Source organism: Cyprinodon tularosa, unplaced genomic scaffold, assembly GCF_016077235.1.
Source record: "Cyprinodon tularosa strain WSP-4 unplaced genomic scaffold, ASM1607723v1 ctg63, whole genome shotgun sequence".
Lineage (NCBI taxonomy): Eukaryota > Metazoa > Chordata > Actinopteri > Cyprinodontiformes > Cyprinodontidae > Cyprinodon > Cyprinodon tularosa.
In genome coordinates, this window is record NW_024039374.1 from 2,988,328 (window position 1) to 3,011,090 (window position 22,763).

The 22,763-nt window shown below is 36.0% G+C and overlaps 2 protein-coding genes across 2 annotated transcripts; both read right to left on the bottom strand.

Moving 5' to 3' along the window:
- Positions 1-10,735: 10,735 nt before the first annotated feature.
- On the bottom strand, positions 10,736-17,179 carry fbxo4 (F-box protein 4). The gene is made up of 7 exons (XM_038308109.1): positions 16,914-17,179; positions 13,189-13,463; positions 12,879-13,099; positions 11,546-11,621; positions 11,259-11,431; positions 10,925-11,118; positions 10,736-10,837 (listed from the first exon to the last, which is right to left on the bottom strand). The coding sequence occupies exons 1-7, from the start codon at positions 17,067-17,069 to the stop codon at positions 10,754-10,756; spliced, it is 1,179 nt and encodes a 392-aa protein (XP_038164037.1). The 5' UTR covers positions 17,070-17,179; the 3' UTR covers positions 10,736-10,753.
- A 96-nt stretch (positions 17,180-17,275) lies between these two features.
- On the bottom strand, positions 17,276-22,216 carry LOC119798576 (UPF0600 protein C5orf51 homolog). Its single transcript, XM_038308111.1, has 6 exons — positions 22,109-22,216; positions 21,452-21,561; positions 19,891-20,037; positions 19,495-19,626; positions 18,357-18,471; positions 17,276-18,268 (listed from the first exon to the last, which is right to left on the bottom strand). The coding sequence occupies exons 1-6, from the start codon at positions 22,200-22,202 to the stop codon at positions 18,033-18,035; spliced, it is 834 nt and encodes a 277-aa protein (XP_038164039.1). The 5' UTR covers positions 22,203-22,216; the 3' UTR covers positions 17,276-18,032.
- Positions 22,217-22,763: the final 547 nt, after the last annotated feature.

The following is a 22,763-nucleotide window of genomic DNA, read 5'->3' on the forward strand; positions in this document are numbered from 1 at the left end:
CAACTATGCTAAAGAAGAGTGTATACAAACAGAAAAGAGTTTAAGATGGTCAGAGACACAGAGAGCTGGTGTGATGTTTTGTTCCCTTCTCCCTCCTTTGCAATGAACAGTATCTGTGTTGACATAATTTGTGGTGTGAAAGTGAGGGAAATGCAATTGCCCTGTCTGCACTGAGGAGAGCCATCTTTCTTATTTTTATACCCCTGTTCCCTTCTCATTTACAATGTCCACAAGTTATGGCTTTACTTTACTAAATCCTCCTACTGCAGTGCTTATAAAACCCCTTTTATGGGACACAACACAAAATAAATGCGGTAATAAAACAAAACTCAAATTATTTTTCTAATTGTTGTATTCCATCATATAAACACGTATATGAACTTTTATCTACTTAACATACTCATTTCATCCCAAAAAAGGGTTACACATTTATTTTGAGAAAGAGAAACAATTACCACAAATCTGCACACATTAAATGGCTCATTTATCAGAGTTATGTGACAGACAGGTCTAGTTTGAGAAGTGAGGGGGCGTGCAGTAAACTACTTTTCCCTTACTGAATCATGTGGAGTTATGCTCTATTAAATATGACAACAGAACAATGCACCTGACCCACAGACCAATGGCACTAAATTCTTTGGAGCACTGGAAAAAAAAAAGTTTTCTCCCTGTTGTCCAAATGAGCTGCACTGTCTATTGGATGTTTGCCACTTAGTGTTTGACTTATTATACCAATCAAAAATATATCTATAATATATCTATAATGTGATAAAAGTTTATTTACCCCCTTAGATTTTCAGTTTTTACATTTTAGTCAAATTTATATATAAGAAAACAACAGCCTTAGTAAAAATAATCCTGTTTCAATTGATTCTTTTTTTGAAAATTTAAAGGAAAATGTTTGGTTAAGAGTGGCAAAGGAATCCACTTTGTAATCCATTTATCACACACAAAAAAAAGGAAACGAAAGTACTCTGTAAGAGGGCAATCCTTTTTTCATGGCCCAACATTTTGTCAGTAAAGGGGTTTGAAGGATATTCTAAGAGAATAATAAATACCTTCTATTAAAATACCATTCCATTGAATGTGTGTGAGATTTAGTCAAAAAAAAAGAAAAAGAAAAGGAATTTGAATTGTAGGAAAATAACATTAAAGCTCCTTTGTTTTAGTCCTGTCAGATTATGTAGAAATGGTTTATCCGGACCCAACACCTTTAATTTTCAGGCAGGGCTACATTAGATGACAAGATTAGAGTTATATTTCTTAAATACTTAATGAAATGCTTTCTTATTGATAGCCGTATTTCATTTGTATTAGGCACTCACAACATTGGACCCATAATTTAAGCAAACAGCACAGGGATATATCAAGACAAGCATTAATTTAAAAAAAAACGTGCTCAATAGCAGGGGGAAGGTTAACTGAACCCTCTGGTTCTGAGTTCAGTCTGAGCCCAGAGGAAGGATAGAATCCAGACCGGTGGTTTCTCCACAGCTTGCATTAGGAGCTGCTCCCAGAGTGAAGAGCTGAGCTGGCTGATTAGTAGAAGCCAGCAGACGCCAAGGAGTAGAAGTATATGTGTTTGGGGGGGGGGGTCCAAAGCCGGAGTCCTTGCAGAACCAGTTTTCCAGGCCAGAAGATCGGAGAGCTGAAAAGGTACCAGAGGAGAATCCAAGCCGAGGTTAGAAGACAGGTCCAAGGTCGGTAAGCAGGCAGAAACCAGGAATCAGTCCAAAACAGATCAGGCAAACAGGGTAGAACTGGGGCAAACCAACACATGGGAGTCCAACAGCAGAAGAGTTACCTTCAGACACAGCTTGAATAATCTGGCGCTGATTTCCAGGAAAACAGGCAGCATAAATAGCAGCAGGCAACAGGTGGATCAGATGAACGGTAATGGCAACCGGGCAGAGTAGATGGGTGAATTGAATGAGCAATTAAGCCAGCCATCAGTGCCAAGATCTTGACAATTTAAACTTTGTGATGTAATTGTGATGTGTAAATTATCCCGCAATTTCTGGACTACTTTTCAAAACAGTGTATAGAGCCACACTTTTTTGTGATTATTCTTTCAGTGATTATTCATCCATTTTATTCTGTTTTACTATCCAGCAAAATTCCAATCAGCCCCAAACAGCTCCTATGGCTTGGCTGGACTCCAGCCGAGGAAGCTACCCACCTCTAAACACCACTTAGTCTGTAAAACTCTGAATCTATCCTATTTAAGAGTTGCAGACAGAGACATCAGATCAGGTCAGGTCAAAACACAAACCCTGGGAAAAAGGTATTTCATCAATATTGTAATTGTATCATCAGTCCTTTCCTATTACTCTTGGTGAAAAGAGGGGCAGAGCTGTTAACTAATGCTTGACTGAGAGGAAGACTGATCTGTTGCAAGGGGAGACTTAACAGAGTTAATAGAAACCAAAAGGATGAAGAAGCAGACTTGCTTGTACTTTGGGGATGAGTAAAGCAACTGACAGATATTGGGTGGCCAGCAGGACTGACTTCTGGGGCTGAAATTGTTGGTTACTCCAGGAATTCATTTTTTTTAAACAAACCACTGGACTTAGTTCAGTGGATTGGACTTAGTCCAGTGGTTTGTTTTAAATTTTTTTGGAAATGCTGGAGATAAATCTCCAACGGAAAATCAAACCTCAGATCCACGGGATAGAATGTGAGTTTTGCCATGCAGGGGAACAGTGGGGCAAATACTTCAACTGGCTGACAGAGCAAGATGCAGGAAAAAAAAATCTGCCACAATGAGCTTCCTCTAGTGCAATGATTCCTTAAAATGGGGTTGTGACCCCACTTCGGGTCCTTGATCAACCAGTATGGCAGTATGGGGTCTTTAGATCCACTAAAGAAATGAAATTAAACAACAGAAATGTATTTTAACATGCTTAAATATATGAAAGCATCACCTAATAATTGACAAAATGAACTTATTTGGTTGCGGGTGATTTTTTAATAACATTATACTGTTTGATTTTCTTTGCAGAGGTATTGGTGTACTCCTCCAGTGGGTTGAATGAGTTGACTCTTGTGAGTCTTTGTGGTTCAGAAACTGAAAAGTTTAGGAACCTCTGCTGTAGTGGATGATGGCACTAAACAGTATTTAAAGATTAAAGGCAAGATGTACAAGTGTAAAAACTACCTAACTTTCCACTGTTCTGTGATCAAAGTCAACAAAATTGGTGATGACATCCTTTCTTTTCCTTTCAGTTTTTCAGTATTTTTTAAGTAGTTTTTGTAGTCTATTTTACTTTACTACATAGTCTCCAGGTAATAACAAATGTTTGTGTCTGTGTATTCACTATCTATAATTTATAAATAGTCTTTTTAAAACACATTTGAAATTAAGTATTGATAATATAACAACAAGATAACAAAAAACAAAAGCCCATTATACAAAAGCTGAATGAAGAAATTCCAGGATAGGAGATAAAGCCAGGCTGGACCTAGTGTGAGGAGAGCATCCTGGCTTCATCTGGTCCACAAAGGCCAAGATAGGCTCACAATCACTTCTCTTAAATGAAAACATCATAATTTAAGGATTTACTTGTCCTCGTTTCTCTAATGAATAAATATTAACAGTGGAAGCAAATATTTTAACATGTTCTTGCAGGCGATAGATTTATATTACTCTTTGCCCCAGCATTCAGTCTCTCGGTGGTGTAGTGATTTAAGTCTGACTGGAGTATAAGAGACTGGCTATATGATGAATGGCATCTGGCTCAAAAACTTTGTCAAGCTGCTGCTGATAGGCTTTATCACTTTTTTTGTTGTACATCGATTATTCATACAGAACTAGTGGGGAAGGTTTAATATCAAATACACACCTTCCATGGTGCTGCAAACAGTGTCGCAGATTTTAGGATCTCCTATTGCATACCACTGGTGAAAAATCTGAGCCCAACACAGATCATCTGTGTAACGGTATAGGCTACTATAATAATGTTCAAATAATTAAAGTACTTGAGTAAATAACAGTAATATTAGTTTTAATGTAGGCTGATGAAAAAATACCAAAACAAGCTGAAAACAAAACAGATTTACTGACAACATTTGCTGATTTCTGATCAGTCTTGTGGCTGATTGAGAAAATGTGGTACCAGGCAAGCTGGCAAGCTGGCAAGCTGGCAAGCTGCAAGAGGTGCCAAGCTTACTTAAGTAGACATTTTGGCAGTCTATAATTTACTGGAGTAATAATTTTTTAGACAACTTTTTATTTCTACTCTACTTTTTACTCCTTACATTTTTAAAATAGACTCGTTAGTTTTGTTTAATTTAAGCAAATTTTCCTTATGGCCTGTTGGTATTTAAAAAAAAACAAAAAGAAAAATACCATCAGAATAATTTGTTTCATCCAGACAATTAATTTCTTTTTGGTTGAATTCGATGCTGCACCAACTTGTTGTTTGTCAAATACCAAAATAAATATTTTTTCAAGATGAAGCAGTTAATTTCACTGTTCCCATTTAATTCCACAATAAATTAAAAAATTAAGTCTAATGAATTTATCATCCAGAATAGTAGAATTTTTTTTCTTTTAATAGGGTAGTGCAGTAAAGCATTGTGTCCAACCTTTTTTCCTGCATTACGTTTCCTTTTATACTTAGTAAGTAGTTTTAAAAATGGTACTTTTACATTTTTACCTTAGTAAAAATGTTAAGTTGATACTCTAACTTCTACAAAAGTGTTTTTAAACAGAAGGACTTTTACTTCTACTTGAGTAATAGACATTAAAAATTCTTACACCTCGGCTAGCTACACAGGATTAATAATTGTAGTAAAATGTCACTGCTTTTTTTAAACCGACTTAGGGCTTAATGAAGCAATGAAGCAAGGGTACCTTGTCAATCCAGGCTTAAACCCTTATCTTGCTTTTGTGAAATTGAAAAGTTCAAACTGGTACAAACAACACATTTTTTGGGAAAATAAAAAAATAAAACTTTAAACATAAGCATGTATAACTTCTCATGGGACTGATTTTCAGTCTAAATATATAACTTCTATAAGTGCAGAAGATTAAATATGAAATATTTATGTTTTGTTTAGTCAAATATGCTGTGATACCTGGGTTAACATTTTTTCTTCTTCCTTATGTTTTTACCAGGATTTGGTTTTCAAAGTCCAAAAATCTAAACCAAGATGATTAAGACTTTATAAATCACAATCATATTTCCATTATTGGTTTTCTGCCAAAGCATGGTTTTCTGTAGCAATGTAATTTGTGCCTGGCTGTCTGGTTCTGCTTTCTCTATAACAAAAGAGTGCCCTCTGTCTCAACCCCATCAAGTCACCTGTAATGCATTTAAGGCAGTTTCACATTGAAGTGTGGCAATTTACATCTGTGTCAAGCCCTTGCTGCCTATTTGATTAGATGAAAAGGGAGGAGATATCACCTGTACAGAAAGAAACAACCCCAGAGAAAATAAGGATGGACCAAAGAATACTTTACAGTTGTTCCTTAGCTGCTGATAGGTGAAGATTTAAAAATGATTCATCTGAACCATAATCCATCCTTATACAGGTCCCTAATCTGTTATATATGTGCTGTGGAGGGGGTGAACTACAACTGGTAAAATGGGAACGGAAATTCAAGTGAATTGGTAAGATTTCTCTGGATGAATGTCATCTACAGAGTATCAGCATGATAGCTCCACCATGTGCAAAACAACACAATTAAGAGGGACGCTTAGCCTAATCGGTGAATGCATCATGCAAATGATGCTGTTTTTTTCCCTAAACCTTCTTTAATCTTGGCTCTTATCTTTGAATACAAATCAGGGACTTAAATCTAATGAAAAGAAGGGCTAACCAGAGAAACAGTGAAGAACAGAGAGGGTGGAGGTGTACAAAACACAAGTTGTAGAAAGACTGTGATCTGCTTACAGCCAAGTTCATCAGATTAATAACAATCACTCCATTGTTAATTCTGGACTTGTATGTTCACTCATAGCGCATGTTTTCTGTTCTGTGATATGTTTACAGAATGAAAGCAGCAATAGACCATAGCACCACTGGCTATAATAGCTTTACTGTATATAAAAAGCAGAAACACTGGATCTATATTTCTATAAGTCTTATGTTTATTAGTTATTGTTATTGAGTTAAAAAGTTATTGTTATTGTTTTCCTTAACTTTCTGATATATATGTAAACCTTTAAAACCTATTGAATTTTGTTTTAAGGGTTCAAGCCAGCGGACACAGGCAAATGGCCATTCAAAGGGCATGGGAGCAGGGAACCCTGCTGTTATTATTCACCGCTGAAAGGTATTGGGCGGAAGAGTGCCAAAATGTAGGAACCCTGTTAAAGAACCTTCAGGTTTCTTTGCAACTTGCTGAGGACCAATTATTAAAAAAAAAAAAACTGGTAGAAGAGTATTTTTATTTAAACATTGGTTCATGAATAAAATTAAATGAAATTTCTTTTTGTTTTACACTTGTGTAAACAAAATGACAATTAAAATCTGTCTTAAGTCTAATATAGAGTTTTAAAAAAACACTACATTTTTGAGTTGCATGGGTAAATCCTCATATATCACAATATCCATGCCTATGATCAGTTGCCCTGGCTAGTAATGTATCTTTGATTGCACATTTAGCATTTTCTCATATCTTTCTCTATCATGCGTATTTGCAACACTTTGTATACTGCACATCTGTGATTTTCTTATGAAGTGCTGCATCTAATTGATCCGTTCGAAGATACTCATTTGGGGTCTCTTCTATGTTTCCTAGAATTATAGAGGCCCCACATGACTTAAAAAGACAGTATGCAGCTGGTACTCATTCAACAGTCCAAAAGATGGATGGAGCCCTTCCCCCACTAAACACAGGCACCAATGTGTCTCACCAGTTCAGGAGTGTTCATGTGTCATGTTTAATCATTTCTGTATAAAGACCTTAAAATTATCCATATACAAACATAAAAAAAATCTAATATAGGAGTTTTTAATTCAGATTGGTGCAAAATCACAAACTTATTATACAAAGCAGCTATCGGTGTCAGTCCCTGCCTGCCCTAAGAGAGTTAAGAATAACTTTTTGAATGTCATCCAAGCTGATAATCCAGTCAGTATAAACTGTGCACTCCCACACATATACAGACAAACCCAGAAGGGTAAGTAACTGCGAAATGAGGACCAAAGACAAGACATCCTGTTTACATAGAGCAGGAGGTAGAAAGGGTCTGCCTGTCTCTCTCTTAGAAGCACACAAATTACATACAGATGTTCAGTCACCATCCTACTTCTTCATTATTTACTAAAAAATATCACATGAAAAAAACCAAAACAATCTCTGCTTCTTCACCATTAAACTTTACCTAATGGACCCAAATGGCAGCAATCATGATCCTGTTCTGAACCAACATGTGTATAAAAATGACCAGCGAGATTGGAGGAACCTTTTGATGGAAAGGTTGGGTAGATGGAAGAACATTTGCTGACGGGTTTAAGGTTTCCTAGGGGACCAGAATAAAAGAGCAACAATGAAGCATATTATCTTGTCATACCGAACATGTTAGTGAAATCATCCTATTGTAGCCATTAAAGTGTCTGAACAGCACTATTATGGAAGCAAAAAAAAAAAAAGAAAGTAAAGCAGCTGAATGCAAAAGCACAACCTTAAACACACTGTCCAAATGATGCAAATGTGTTGGTTTTAGGATTCTAGTAATAGATGGCATTAAGATTAAAACACAATTTTTACACATCAGTAAACAGAGAATTTTAACTGTATTTATGAACATAATATTTAGTAAGGAGCTGTACTATGAGTGAAATAGTCATGCAGAAGTTTAAGGGATTTGATGTGCTAGTTAGATGGAAACAAGCATGCATTTTCTCTGAGGTCTTAAATATGTTTACTTTTAAATTTTTACACAGTACAAAAAATACTTCAATGTATTTCAGTTGGACATAATGTGTTAGAGCAACACAAGTAGAGTATGATTGTCAAATGGAATGGAAGGGAGATATTCTGTAATAAAAAGTAATTTTCTTAAAGGAGGGGCATTTTTTCTCGAATGAAGCAGGTAAATGAGACACTGCCAATGGAATGACAATTTATATTTTTACAATAAAAAAACAACTGTATTGTTTTATTTCGAGTGCATAATGTCTAATTATATTGTTTTAAAATAAAATATTCATTTTAATCGGCAGACAATCCTATTTTTTATCATGGTGTTAAGAAGAAATAAGATTTTCTGTAATGTTCGGGTTCTAGAATTTGTGTGTGTGTATCCTTTTGTTTTTGAATTGTTTGTTACCTTTTTGGGTGTTTCCTTTTAGAAGCCATCTTGAAACCTTGCTAAGGAGGAGGCCCACCTCAAACCCAGCTCTCTTATAGAGGGAGTCATGATGGCTGAACTTTGATTGGCTGAGGGTAATTTGAGAAGGCGGGGATAACAGTATATAGGTGGACTGCTGGCTGTAGTAAGGAGTCTGATGGGAAAGCTGCCATTTTGATCTAAGTATAACTATGCTCTGATGAAGGAGACCTAATAAATCACCTTTTGTTTTTGCTCCAACCAACTTTGCTGAATTTTTCCTTCCACACCACACCTCTCAGTGCAACACAAGGATTTGGTTGTTTTGGTCTAGGAAACAAGCATGCATTTTCTCTGAGGTCTTAAATATGTTTACTTTTAAATTTTTACACAGTACAAAAAATACTTCAATGTATTTCAGTTGGACATAATGTGTTAGAGCAACACAAGTAGAGTATGATTGTCAAATGGAATGGAAGGGAGATATTCTGTAATAAAAAGTAATTTTCTTAAAGGAGGGGCATTTTTTCTCGAATGAAGCAGGTAAATGAGACACTGCCAATGGAATGACAATTTATATTTTTACAATAAAAAAACAACTGTATTGTTTTATTTCGAGTGCATAATGTCTAATTATATTGTTTTAAAATAAAATATTCATTTTAATTGGCAGACAATCCTATTTTTTATCATGGTGTTAAGAAGAAATAAGATTTTCTGTAATGTTCGGGTTCTAGAATTTGTGTGTGTGTATCCTTTTGTTTTTGAATTGTTTGTTACCTTTTTGGGTGTTTCCTTTTAGAAGCCATCTTGAAACCTTGCTAAGGAGGAGGCCCACCTCAAACCCAGCTCTCTTATAGAGGGAGTCATGATGGCTGAACTTTGATTGGCTGAGGGTAATTTGAGAAGGCGGGGATAACAGTATATAAGTGGACTGCTGGCTGTAGTAAGGAGTCTGATGGGAAAGCTGCCATTTTGATCTAAGTATAACTATGCTCTGATGAAGGAGACCTAATAAATCACCTTTTGTTTTTGCTCCAACCAACTTTGCTGAATTTTTCCTTCCACACCACACCTCTCAGTGCAACACAAGGATTTGGTTGTTTTGGTCTAGGCCAGTCTAACACATGAACATATGGTACATAGTGCTGCTACCACCAGGAGTTAGGACCAGAATGATATATTTAGGGTGTCAATTTTGTGCCATAGTTAACAATTTGCCCAATGGGCAAAACATTCAGTGTTTGTCTCAAATGGCCAAAGCACTTTCATGTGAACTCCGCCCCCTGTTTTTAAGACTCTTGCCTCTCACCCATTGAGTTTAGATCTGTGGTGGACTCAAGGTATTATCCTGTTGGCAAACTTTACAATCTGAGCTGTGGATCTCTGCAGCTCCTCTGGGTCTGTTGGCTTCTTCCCTTACTGGTGCTCTTGTTTCCTCTCAGTACTTTCTCATTCAGATAATGTGCAGATTGAATAGTGCTTTGTGAAATGTTTAAAGTTGAGATATCATTTTATAGTCACACCTTTTCATCCTTTCCACCACTCCATCTCTGATCTGTCTGCTCTGTTTCATAGTCATTATGCTATTTGTTTCACGCTTCCCAGAGCTGCTGGATTTATACTGAAGTTAAATTAGACACAGGTTGATTCTATTTACAAATTTGGTTGTTTTTTAAAGACAAAAGTGTCACCAGATTTTATCTAATGGTATCAAAGTGAAAAGAATAAATAAATCTGCCTTCCACTTAAACAATAATGTGCTACTTTGTGTTAATGTATTATGAAAAAAGTCAAAACACTCTGTTAGTGGTCATAGATTTACTAAATGTAAAATGGTTCAACGGAAATTAAGTGTTTAATTATAGGCACTGCATATAAAAGAAATCTACAAGAATAACATTTAAAATTCAAAAGTGAATAGAATGGTGAATTTGTTCCTGCTCTTATGATGTAAAAATAATAACTGAGTTTAACAAAAAACCCTAACACAATATTTCAAAAGCTACTTCATAAAATACAACATCTCATTTTCATTTTAAAAAATAACCTTTATTCATTAGCTGTTTAAAAAAATCTTAATTTGGAAGCATGCTTTTTTTTTCTAGCATTTCCATTAAGAGCTTCACAGGAGTGTTTTTTGTGAACAATAACTATGAAATCTAGTGGTCAGCATAATATAATTGTGACCATATGCAAAATGCACAAGATGTCAAATGTTACCAAATTTTCTTTATAATGAAAAGTTTATAATAGTAAATAACGTTAACAAAACATTTTATTAAAGTTACTGCTAAACACAGCAGTTTCATAGATTTCCCAGAGAAAGCTGGAATTCCTTCACTAACGCCGCTTAAAAAAAACATCTACTTTTTCTGTGCATACAAGGTAAAAATAATAAAGTAGTGCATATAAACAAGATACAGTGGCAAGATGTTCAGTAGCCCATTTTCTCATGAAAGTATTAGAATTTAAATCTTAACGCCAGAAGATTTTAGCAGCCAGGCGATTCCATCTAAAACACCTGATAAGGATTCTGCGACTGCATCCTGGACCTGCAAAGAAAAAGAAAAATTTGAAAAAGATCACCATAGTGACGGTTGAGATCAAAGCTAGTAATTGATCCATTATAAACCGATTACCATCCAGCGATTAGAAAGTTGAGGAAGGCCAAGTCTCCTCGCCATGTAAACGCAGGGCGTTCGACATTTAGCCCCACCTGTCACCTCCTCTGGTTCTCGGGAGATGCAGGAAAGCACCAGCAGAGGTTTAGCTAAGGAGTCCCCAACACAATTCAGCACAGCCCTAATCTGGGACACCTCAGAGGCTCCGTCCCCTGGAAATCAAATATTTTTTTGTTTTTGCTTATGATTATTATTGATAATTCTAAAACCAACATCATTACAAAAATCATAGTGACAATTTCAAACAGTGCTGGAGAAAAAAAACAAAACATCCCCTGCCATTTTCTCTCACCTTTTTCAGGCTCTGCATTGGCGACATAAATGAAGCCGTCCACCTCTTGGCATACCATCTGCACCTGAGGAGCGGGAGTATACACTGGATAACCCGAGTCATCAGTTCCCCCAAAAACAAAAAGCTTATTGTTGATACTCTCCTGCTGCAGTCGTGCCTTTTCTCTTTCGGCCCTGCAGTCATAAATGCAAAAAAATTATATCCGTAGCCATGGTCATATCAATTCAAGCAAAAAAAAACTTGTAATCACATGCAATTATTTGATTTCTTTTATAAAAAGAACTTACCTGTTGGTGGAGTACAGGGTTAGGATGTTAAATCTGTGCTTGTTGTTAAACAGGTAACTAATCCCAGAGCCGATACCTAGAAAACCAATGATGTCCAGCATTATGTTTTGTTTTTTGCCATTTCAGGACCCGCCTGACTAGGAATGTGGCTAATACTGCCCTCATGTGGTAGCCAAATATCAGGATACATTTAACGGGATAAAGAAATATTCAGACACCTTGAATTTTTTTTGTAAATGCTTTCTCACACAAATGATGCGATGGACTAGTTCAAACCAGAAAAAAAAAGGATAATAAATATTCAAGATGCAATTTCAGAAGGAGCACAGCTGGTATATGATGACCATGGAGGTTTGTTGGAGAACATTTTTGATTTCATGAAGGACCCAGGGACACAGCGGACAGACCGGGATGTGGAGAGGTTAAAGCATTGTTAGGCTAATATAGCTTTAAATATCTCATTAAACACTGTTCGATATAAAAATCTGAAAAAAAAAACTGAAAGAGAAGGGCAAACCTGCAAAAGTAGACATTGCTTTTCATTAATCCAGACAACCTGAGCAGGCAGATAATTATTCAGATAGAAGTAGCGAAGACACCCAAGGCTAATGCAAGAAAAGCTCCAGATACCCTCAGCTTGAGAATCTGATTTGAAAGAAACTCATTAGATATTTAAAGTTTCCTAAAAGGCACAGAGGGGATCCAGCAAGCTAATGAAAGACGGTGCTCTGGTCTCCTGATGTCAGAAATGAACTTTTTGGGCTGCCTACATAAAATATGCTATGTGTACTTAAAAGAAAAATTACCATTGATCTGAATGCAACAACTCTGGGGTGAAACGCAGAACTGGCAACATTATGCTGTGTGCATATGATTCTTTAAAAACACAAAAGCTGGAACGTTAACACAAATCCAGAAGGAGCTAAATACAGATTATTGCCTAAAAAGACTTTTAACGACTTAGCACTATGATAGAGGATCATTTCCAAAAAAGGTAGCAGGCCTAAACATTTAGACAAACGTATATACCTTGTTTTTCTTTCATTTAAAAGCTTTGTTTTAGTCTGCCAGTTAAATGCCCAGTCAAATACATTAAAATTGCAGTTACAATGTGATAAAAATGAAAAAGATGTAGAAGCCGTATAAACGCTGTCCATGGTCCTGGGTACAACTTTAAAGGTTTAGACACATTTGGAGTAAGATTAGTTTTGAATTCAGAAAGTAATTTGAATACAAGACCCAGACTGGCACAATTGAAGCAGAAAAAGAATTTTACTTGATTTATGTTTGTATAAATCAACCTAGAACAAGGAATAGTTTGAAATCAGCTCACCATTTATCTGTTTGTGAGGAGTGCCTGACACAGGTAACAGATCTGGGGAATACATGAGCCTTCTAACCAAAGAGACATCAAGCTGCTCCATACCAGGCCCAAACATTGCATAGCGAGGTTCAGAGGATGGCACCAGGTACTGAAGAAAAGAGGTAAGAAGCTCGTATGCTGGCCGGGAGGGCAACCACTGCTGTCTGCAGGATGGACAACCTTTTAGGTATCTGGCAAAACAAAACACACATTTAGAAACAAAATATACATGAAGTAAATGGTCCGAAATTAGCATTGATGTATCAGAAAATGCACCTACTCTGACATGTAATCGGATTTCAGTTCCCTGTTTGTCTCCGCCCCTTCCTCTCTGTCTTCCAAGCTTTCATGTTCACTAACTAGTGGAGCATCCAGCATGTCTAAATTGGGCATAGTCAGATGATCGATGGAGGACCAGTGTGGCATGTCTCGCAACAGGAAGTATCTCCACAGTAACGGATCTCTCACCATGGCCCTCCAGTATCGACAGGTGGCTCCAAGGTTACAGATATCCACAGGAGAGAGAAAGGTCATGATGAGAAACTTTATGTCCACCTTTAGAAAAAAAAAAAACCCATAAAATACTGTTTTTAGATTTCTTTCACGCCGGCAGAACTCTGGGATTGTTAGTGTTATTAAGGGTTATCTGGTGGCTGTATACCCAAAGTAAGCTCTGACCCTATCCCTAAACCTTTACAGGGCTGATCTGACCTTGCTCTTGTCTTTTGCTGCTAAGATAAAGGGGAGAAAAACCTCTCAAAGTTTTTTAATTAGTTATGAGTCAACGTTCTAATGCTGACCATGGACAAAACAACAAGATCATAGATGGAAGTTGCTGAAATAACTTCCTCTGTGTGCTGATTGGGCTTAACAAATATGGGCATTCTTAAAAGAGAACATTGCATGTTTTTACATAAAGTTACGCTTGTTTTGCGAATATATAAACTTATTATTAAATTATTAAAAAATTACTTTTGGTCAAACAGGGTCTTCACAGCTTTAGAAAAAAGGGTCTATTTATTTTTGACATTATGTTGGTGAAGCTTTTTTCTGTAAAAAGTGGGATGAACTGTTCATTTCCCAGATTGGTTTAATCAGTGATAATATGTCCGTCCCTTTTACGGACGGATGGCATAAACTAAATCCAGATCCCCTGTGTCTTCACCACCTGTATACCACATTGTCACACTAAGACACGGGAACCTTTCAATTGTGGATGTATTTGATGAAATCTGTTCCTGAAAACATAAATCCCTCTTTTTTCCATTTCCAAACACACCAAATAAAGCAGAACTACTAACTCTTAGATTTAGGGGTTCATAACGATTAAATCGTGTTTTGGGCTTGTCAACATCACTGTAAAAAGTAATAAAACCGTTTTTGGCATTTTTTAAAATCATATTTAGTTACTTTAACACAATTGTTTCATTTTAGCAGGTTAGGACATAAAACAATTGTGTTAAGTAACTAAATATGATTAAGTAAATGCCAAAAGCGGATGCATTATTTTTTCAGTGATTTAGTCTGCACATACATTCATCAGAAGTTGTAAACACAGAACTGTCAACGTGTTTTATTGGAATTTAAGGATCTTTTCATCTCCTAGAAAAACAAGCCAGCTTTTCCCTAAAATAGGAATGGAAATGTTATTTTTAAGCCCTTATGTCTTAAAATGTATAAATGCTTATACATTTTTTGGTAAAATACCAGGTTTAGAAGCTACATTACCTTTTCTTTTACTTATCTTCACATAATGCCAGACTAGCTTGCTTAGTTTTAGGCTTAAGAAGTAGGTCTACACATTTAATAGACCACAGGTTGGTATAGATAGGAAGAGTCTACTGACATGGGTGGAGCAAGATGGGGGGCCAGGGGTGGCCATGGCCACCCCCAGCCAATCATCGGCCACCCCCTTGGCCACCCCTGCCATTTTAGTAGTTAATTGGTTCACATCAGTATACTAACATTAAAGATAAGTACAGAATTCATGCTCTTTTCAGAACTAAATTTTGTGTTATATATGGAGTAAAAATGATAAAAAGAGAATGATGTTTCAGCAAGTCATCCAGGAGTCTTCAGTGAAATCACAAATAAATAACTATTTTATTAACGACTTATAATCAATTTATGCAGGTATAAGTACTTATAAATATAAATTTTATGCAGAATGATTATTGATAAAAGTATGTAAGTAATGACAATGGAAAAGATGTTTGTCCCAGAAATCTAAACTGAAGGAATTTTATCCACTATACCATTTATCTAGAAAGCACAGATTTTTAAATATATGCGTTTATTTGTTAGCAAAGGCTGTAAGAAAGTATAGTTTGTCTTTATTTTTAAAATGTGGATCATGTTGGAACAGTATAGATTGACCCTGAGGTTTTTTTTGTTTTGTTGTTTTTTTACAGTGTCCTGTCTGGCAATATGGCAATAAGAATAATTGTCTTGATGCCAAAAATAGCCCAACAGATTTAGCTTTCACAAGTGGAGTAGTACAGCTATCGTCATAGTTTTCCACTTGATTTATGCATATAAATAGCTTAATTATAATTCATGCAGGGAGTTTTATAGATTATAGGGACACTGCAATGTAAATAGAACAGGAAAGGAAAAACAGAAAAGATGACAACCGACCCAAAATGTGCTCTATAAATACACACTTCATCATTTTTCATCTTCAGCAGACATTCATATATTTTAGTATATTCTGCTGCAAAAGGAGTCTCTACCTTTAGTTTCACAGCCTTCCTCCTCACCCACGCTCTCTCCATTCATCTCCTGGTAGCAATCTTTACACACTGTAACCGCAAAGTCCACCTATTTTGGGAAGTTTTTTCCATTCTTCCAGCAACTCTTCTTTGCTTTTTCTTTTCTGGAATCCCCTTAAGTACCTGTTTTTGGTATCCATCATCGCTAAGACATTGTACGTAATGGTTATGTTTTTAATCGACGCTCTGGATTACCTTAGCAAAAAGTATTATACTTGAAGTAAATTCTATTAAGAATACTTGAGTATAAGTTTAGAAAGTATACCGAACAATGCACTTTAAGTGTACTTGAAGTATTACTAAAGTAACACTTCTTCTAACTAAATTGGGACATTTTTAAGTTTACTAAAGTATACTTAATGTAAATGTATCCATGATGATGCAGACAGTTTATTGATATAATTCATTGATATTGATATATGTATATATAGTTATTTACATTTCATATAAATTATTGTAAATATGATTCTATATTTATATTGTTTTACTGAGTGACACATGGTTTGATTTATTTATGATTACTCTCATGATTATATCTACAAGCTTGTTCTTGCGCTATAAGTAAACTCTAAGTGCACTGCCTGATTTTAAGTATGAGGTTAGTGAACTTTTAGTAAACTTGAATTAACTACTTTTTGCTAACTCCAAGCCGTATTGTAAAAAAAATGAAATACTCAAATATTTTGTTCTTTTAAGATCTTTATTGCGTTCTTGAAACATATTATAGGAACGTACTTTTTTTTTTTTTTTTTTACAAACCGTCTAATGAACTATACACAGTTATTAACACAGTAATTAAAAGTACCACTGACTGCTTTGCTATTGGTGTCATCCTGTTGAAATCTGCCTTATGTTGGGGTATAAATAAGTCCGATCAGTCAAAGTAATGTCAGGTGGGCTTAAGAGGGATTGTTCGCAACATTACATTTGCAACGAGACGTCCTAATTCACAATAGCGTACGGGGCCAATTGCATTCTCTGCTTACCGATATTCACACCATTGCTTTCAGCCACCCTTTAGTGTACATTGGTTATTGCCTGGCCACCCTTATTAAAATGTTCTGGCTACGCCTCTGTAAAATTATATTATGCCAAAAACGTTTATTTAAAAATGTCGATACACCCTTTGAATGTGAGAGGGAAAAAATAAAAATAATACACATAATGCTTTTTAGCTTTCGATTACTTGTAAATTCCCCCTTTAGCTACCATTGCCAATTCTTGTTTGACTTACTGGTAAACTGTCCAAATACCCAAAGTGTGATCCCTCTGCTTCTTGTTCCACTTCAGACGTCAAGGATTGTCCATTTTTCTCTGGAAAATATCGCTCACTGAACCGCCTGAAGCTGCGAATAACCACAGATCTTAGCTGCCCGTGTCTCTCAGCCATGGCTTCAACGGTAGAAGCGAATGACAAGCTGCTTCCAACTCATCCTACGTTTCCAAACAACTTAGACTTTACCTGTTTGTACTTCCTTGTGAGTGGCAGTAATGGAGGATTATGGGTAGTGTAGTTTTACACATAGAAGAAGCAAGCAATGTTTTTTTTTATTTTCTTCAAACAATACAAATTATATATCAGAAAAAAACGCTTTCTGAAAACAAATCATATCTTTATTGTCAACAAAGACATAAAAAACGGATTTCTCTTCATCAAATAACAGGCTCTGTATTAATAGCTACACAGCCGATATTATTCAAGTGGAGTGGAAGAAAATTTATTTTCATTATATATAGGAAAACAGAAGAATGGCATGAACACAACTAAACATACATAAAATTGGTCATTGGTTCTGAAACAACTTGTTTTATCTATTATGTGTATATTTTATACACACATATTAACCACAACTACACCTTAAACACAAAAAATTGCAACAAAACAATAAATAATATGTTACGTGCAATGTTACATATCCTGCCAGATTATCTTTAAATCTGAAACAAACCTTTAAAATTAGAGATGGTCATTTTATTTAAATAATACCTTCTGAATATTAATAATAAAATTATAACATCTTTAGAGCAAAACAACTGCTCCAAGCACTATTCAGGATGAGTTCTGCTTAGTCAGCAGAAAAGAAACAATTGCTGAGCTTCTTCTCTTTATCACCTTCGTTTTTCCTCCAGCAGTATTTTCTAAACTCACATTCACATGCTCCTGGCCCCCTCCACACCCAAATTCTTTGGGTGTAAGAAAATCCAGACCTCTTCTTCAAATAAACTTGCATGTTCCCCTCTTTTACCTTCTACAACACAACACCTCTTTCATGGAGCTCCATATTTATTAGGTTTGACACAACTGAACACTGACCTGTGCCTGGTGGTAACTTTTACATAGGAGCAGTTTATTTCACTGTAAAACACTAAGGATTTCCTTGGCATTTTCCGTATTCCAGCCCTGCCCCTGCAAAGGGCCCTCGCAGGCATGCACGTATTTGTTCAGTATCTGAGTACCGATGTCCCGAAACTGAAGGCCATCTAATCTGTGCTCTGTGGAGTCACCGCTGCAGTCCTCATACTTCACAGCCCAGAAACACATCTCTCCAATGTACATCATTGTCAGAAGGTGAATGTCAGAAAAAATGCCTTTCAAAAAACATAACGGAGTAAACGTGTGAGGAAGAAAAAAACAACATGAGTAAAGTTTTTATTAGGCAGAGATGAACATATTTACCTTCAGATAAAATGCTTGCTGTAGCGCCTTCATGAAGAACCACCCCATCGCTGAGCTTCACTGTGTTTCTTACTTGTAGCATTCGCATCAAATATCGAACGCCTTCCTGAATACACTGGATCAAAAAATTTATTGAGTTTAACATGGTATGACGAGAAAAGTCTCAAAAGCATTATAGTGACATACTAAATAGTCAAGGGACTTGAGATTTTACTCCTTGACCTTTCCAGATTTGGTTATATCATAGAGAGGAACTTTTTTGCATTTTACTTGGAATTTGTGTGTTTGCCCTTGCACAAAGTGGATGACTATAATAATAAGGGGGTAGAACGGATATACATGGTTGCCATTTTTTTTTTTATGCAAAGGAAAAAATGAAGGGGGAGGGGGGGGGGGGGGGTATGTATTCAGCTCCTCCTCCTCGGCCAAAGCTTGTAGAAAGATTTGATAGCACCAAGAGTTGCGACCATTAGGCTATGTCTCTACAAGCAACACCAAAGACTGTCTTTCATTTTCCCTGCTTTGCAATGGATCCACAGACTGAATGGGAGCACCTGTAAATAATAAACATGGGGTCTTGAATTTAAAAAGGTAGACCAGATCAGTCTTGCAACAGTTTAATAAAAATATTTGAGTTTTGACATTAATAACCAATTTATATACACCAATAAAGGTTTGATATAAACTCTCCTTGAAGAAACTGGGTAAAGGTTGGCTACAACTACACATCATTTCAATGGGAAACTAATAAACTAATTGTTGCAATTAAATTTATTTCCACTGTACACTTGTCTTTGTTGTTCTTGTCAACAAACTTGTTGTTCTGGCCTTAATATAGCTGTTTATGGTTAAATAACATGAAGATGGACTGTTTACTTAATATCAATGTTATAGCTGGAACTGGGCTTTGTTTAAAAATGATCAGCATTAAATGTGGAAAATACAAATGCACAGCACACCATTTTGAGTTTTAGAAGTACCATGTATAATCATCCCTTTAATCCTAGTTTGTACAGGTCTATTTAGTAAAGTCCCAAATAAAACCCAATGATTTCTGTGGGTACAGGGTGACAAAATGTAAAAAGGCACCCAGAGTATGAATCCTTTTCAAAGGCAGTCTCCATTTAGAGTGTGGTACCTTTATGAATGTGTCCTTGTTTTTCTTTATCCATTGCTTTCGCTGATGAAGGGTGTGGCAGTACATGTACAGCAGAGCTCCACGTCTCCAGTAGAGGCACTCCAACATCTCTGTGCCCAACATACACTGCACCTATCAAAGACCAAAACACATGAATAGCTCCGTGTTTCAGGGTGCAAAGGTACAAAATAATGTTACAGAGATTCTGAAAATCAATCAAAGAATGAAGCAGCCTTAAATCACAATGGAAATACGCTCTTATTAGATGATAGTGTCTTCACCTTTAGTGGGCTTTAAGGACCACCACTTACACATATAGACTGTGTCATTTCAGAATGCGTGAAGAAGACAGTAGAATAAGACACAACCAAAAAACTCTAAGAAAACCATGCTGACCTCCTGTCCAGGTGTCAGTCTGCCCACTAAAACTTCTGGCTCAGTCAAGTCTTGCAGCAGCTGCTGGATCTTAACCGGCGAGGAGTCCTCAGGGAATTCCTGATCTACCAGTTGATTCTCTTCATAAAAAGTGATGTCAAGTATCGCCTGCATAGAAAAAACAAAAATCTCTATTAGAAATAAATGTTCTAATTCTACAACAAAAGCTCAATTAACTTAAAAGCCTTGAGAAGCTAATAGATAAACAACTGTAAGTAGCTTGAGACAGACGCCCTTACTAAACCAGATTTATACATATCTGAAGTGATTTTAATTTTCTCTGTGAGGCTAATAGTTTCTTTTATTAAAATCAGCACAATGACTTCTTCCTGTTTATCTAGAAAAAGTAAGTAAAATCTGTGTTTTTTGATGTGAATGTGCCTTTGATGTAGATTCTGCAAAAAAACAAACAAGGATTTAGACTGAAGTAAAATGGATTTTTGTATCAAAAACATGGCTTTTCTCTTTAAATCCCTTTATAATCATGCTCAAATTTTTCTTCAACTGTTTTTGTAGATTAGTTGCAAAACATAACACGCTTTGCACCATCTAAGCCTAACAAGGGGTGGCTGCAGCAAAAATGTCCTTTTCCCAACAGAAATACTTTCAACTTCATCCACTTAATGCTGTTTTGTTTATATTCAAAATATTTGTGGGTGCTAAGTGTGGGCAAGTATGAATCTATGGGGGACTTATAACTCGGACCTAGACTCAAATAAACTAGACCCCTACAGGACCTTTACCCAGTAAATAGCATCTCTGCACTGATGCAACGTTTATCTGGGGGAAACCCCCAGCAATGTCTACATACATTTATACAAGTAAGAGTTGATTTAAAAAAAAGAAATCTTTAAGATAGCAGTTGCTCGAATTACACAGATAATTTGAAAATGAAACACAAAATCACAAAATCAAGGATTGTCCATCTCCTCCCGGAAGGTTCCTAAAATTATTCTGAAGTTGAGCAATTTCTCTAATCAAATACGTGTTATTTGTTGTGTTACAAATCTTTTTATTATTGTTATTGCAGAACCCAAACCTTGTTATTACAATGGACTACCATCAATTATTGGTGCCAAAGAGAGTTTAACTTAATCGACTCTCACTGAAAAATGTCTTGCCATTTGGCAAGTGTGAGAAAACGTACTATGGATAGATGGTTAGGGTCAGATATAATTTGATCATTTCACTGTTTGTCAAATGTTTTACATTTATCCCTTGAAATGCATGCTCATGATTACAGGGCCAACAAAAACACATACAGGATATATAGTATGGGTGTATGTGATACCAAATGGTAATTTAGAGAGAGAACAAGTAATCAAGAGGCAGCTGGAGCACCCCATAATAACTCAATTATGCATGAGGAGGAAATCCTAAAAACCCACAAAGAAAAATTCTGGCTAAACCTGAAACCTGGGATAAAGAGCTAACAAATCTGTAATTGATCAAGTTTAAGCTTCACAACAATTTATTAGTAGCATTTAGTGAGTAATGGGTTAGTGAGTGAAAAAACAAAAACCTCTGTGTAATCCTGCAGGAGCTTGGAAATGTTAAAGCTTTCTCCTCCTTCTCTGTAGAAGCCTTTTAATTTCTCTAGCACAGCAGATGCATTCTGCAAATAGTCATCATCTATGGAAAGAAAGAAGATCAAATTACATTAGTATTTACAGAATAGACATAACATTAAGAATGGGTCTTGACACCCAGCACTCTTCAAAAGGGGTGTTTTTTTAGCATTGACAGCATAGTAACTAGATTTAAGGATATATGTTTTGCAAGCACCTTTTATCTACCGTGATCGTGCTTGTTTGGTTTTATTATTAGGACATGTGAACAGCTATACGCAATTCACATACACACCCCAATTTAAAGTCATTAGTATAAAAAACTAAAACCTTAAGTCAAGATTTAATGTTTGTCATTAACCAAAATAACAGTAAATACGAAAAACACCACGACTTAAACAGTAATATCTATTATAAAGTTGGTGCTACGCGGGTTAGTTCAAAATAACATAAATAAGTTGTCAAACAACAGTTGTTGCTATGGCTGCAAGCTAACGTTCGTTGGTTAGCTTCTTGGCTAAACAACACAGGAAAATTTTTCCTCTTCTTTAAATAAACTATTTAGGACAGTTACAACTCATAAATAATAGAACAAGATGCCTAATAGAGACCTTGGTTTTCAGCTCGGAGACATGAACATTTGTTGTCCAGCTCAAATATTCTCCTTTCCAACTCAAAATCTTGTCGCCTGTAGTCGTCTGCCATGACTACGTGAAGTGTGCGTCAAATGAGCAGGCGGTTACTGCAGAACGTAAACCGCTTTGGGTACTGTCACCACGACGCCATCGAAACGTCGACGTTTTTGGTCTCACGTCAGTGAGTACGCCATATTGTGAGTGGTAAGTGGTATTCAAATCTATTGCCATAAGGGGACAAAATGTCAGGTTTAACACCATGAGGGGGCAGGAGCTTTGAAATATAGCATATTAAAACTGCGCAAAGGGTTTTGTTTTTAAAAAGATTTTCTAACTCAACAATGAGCTTTTAAAAAATAAATTTAAATGTGAAATGCACAGTAGTCCAACTGCTTTTGAAAAGAGATCTGTAACTCACCTTAAATTTAAATATTAAAGTAGGTCTCCCTTGTTAAAAAAAGAGTAAATGATATACATTTCTTTTTAATTTTTGGTGTATTTTTTCCAGCAAGTACATGGTATATTCATTTATTAAATTAATTTTGACAGCTCTAAAAAATGGCCCTTCCAAGTCTTTTCTTTGCTATATGTTACTGGCTTTCTGTTTTTTCTTCTTGCAATTAAATGAAAT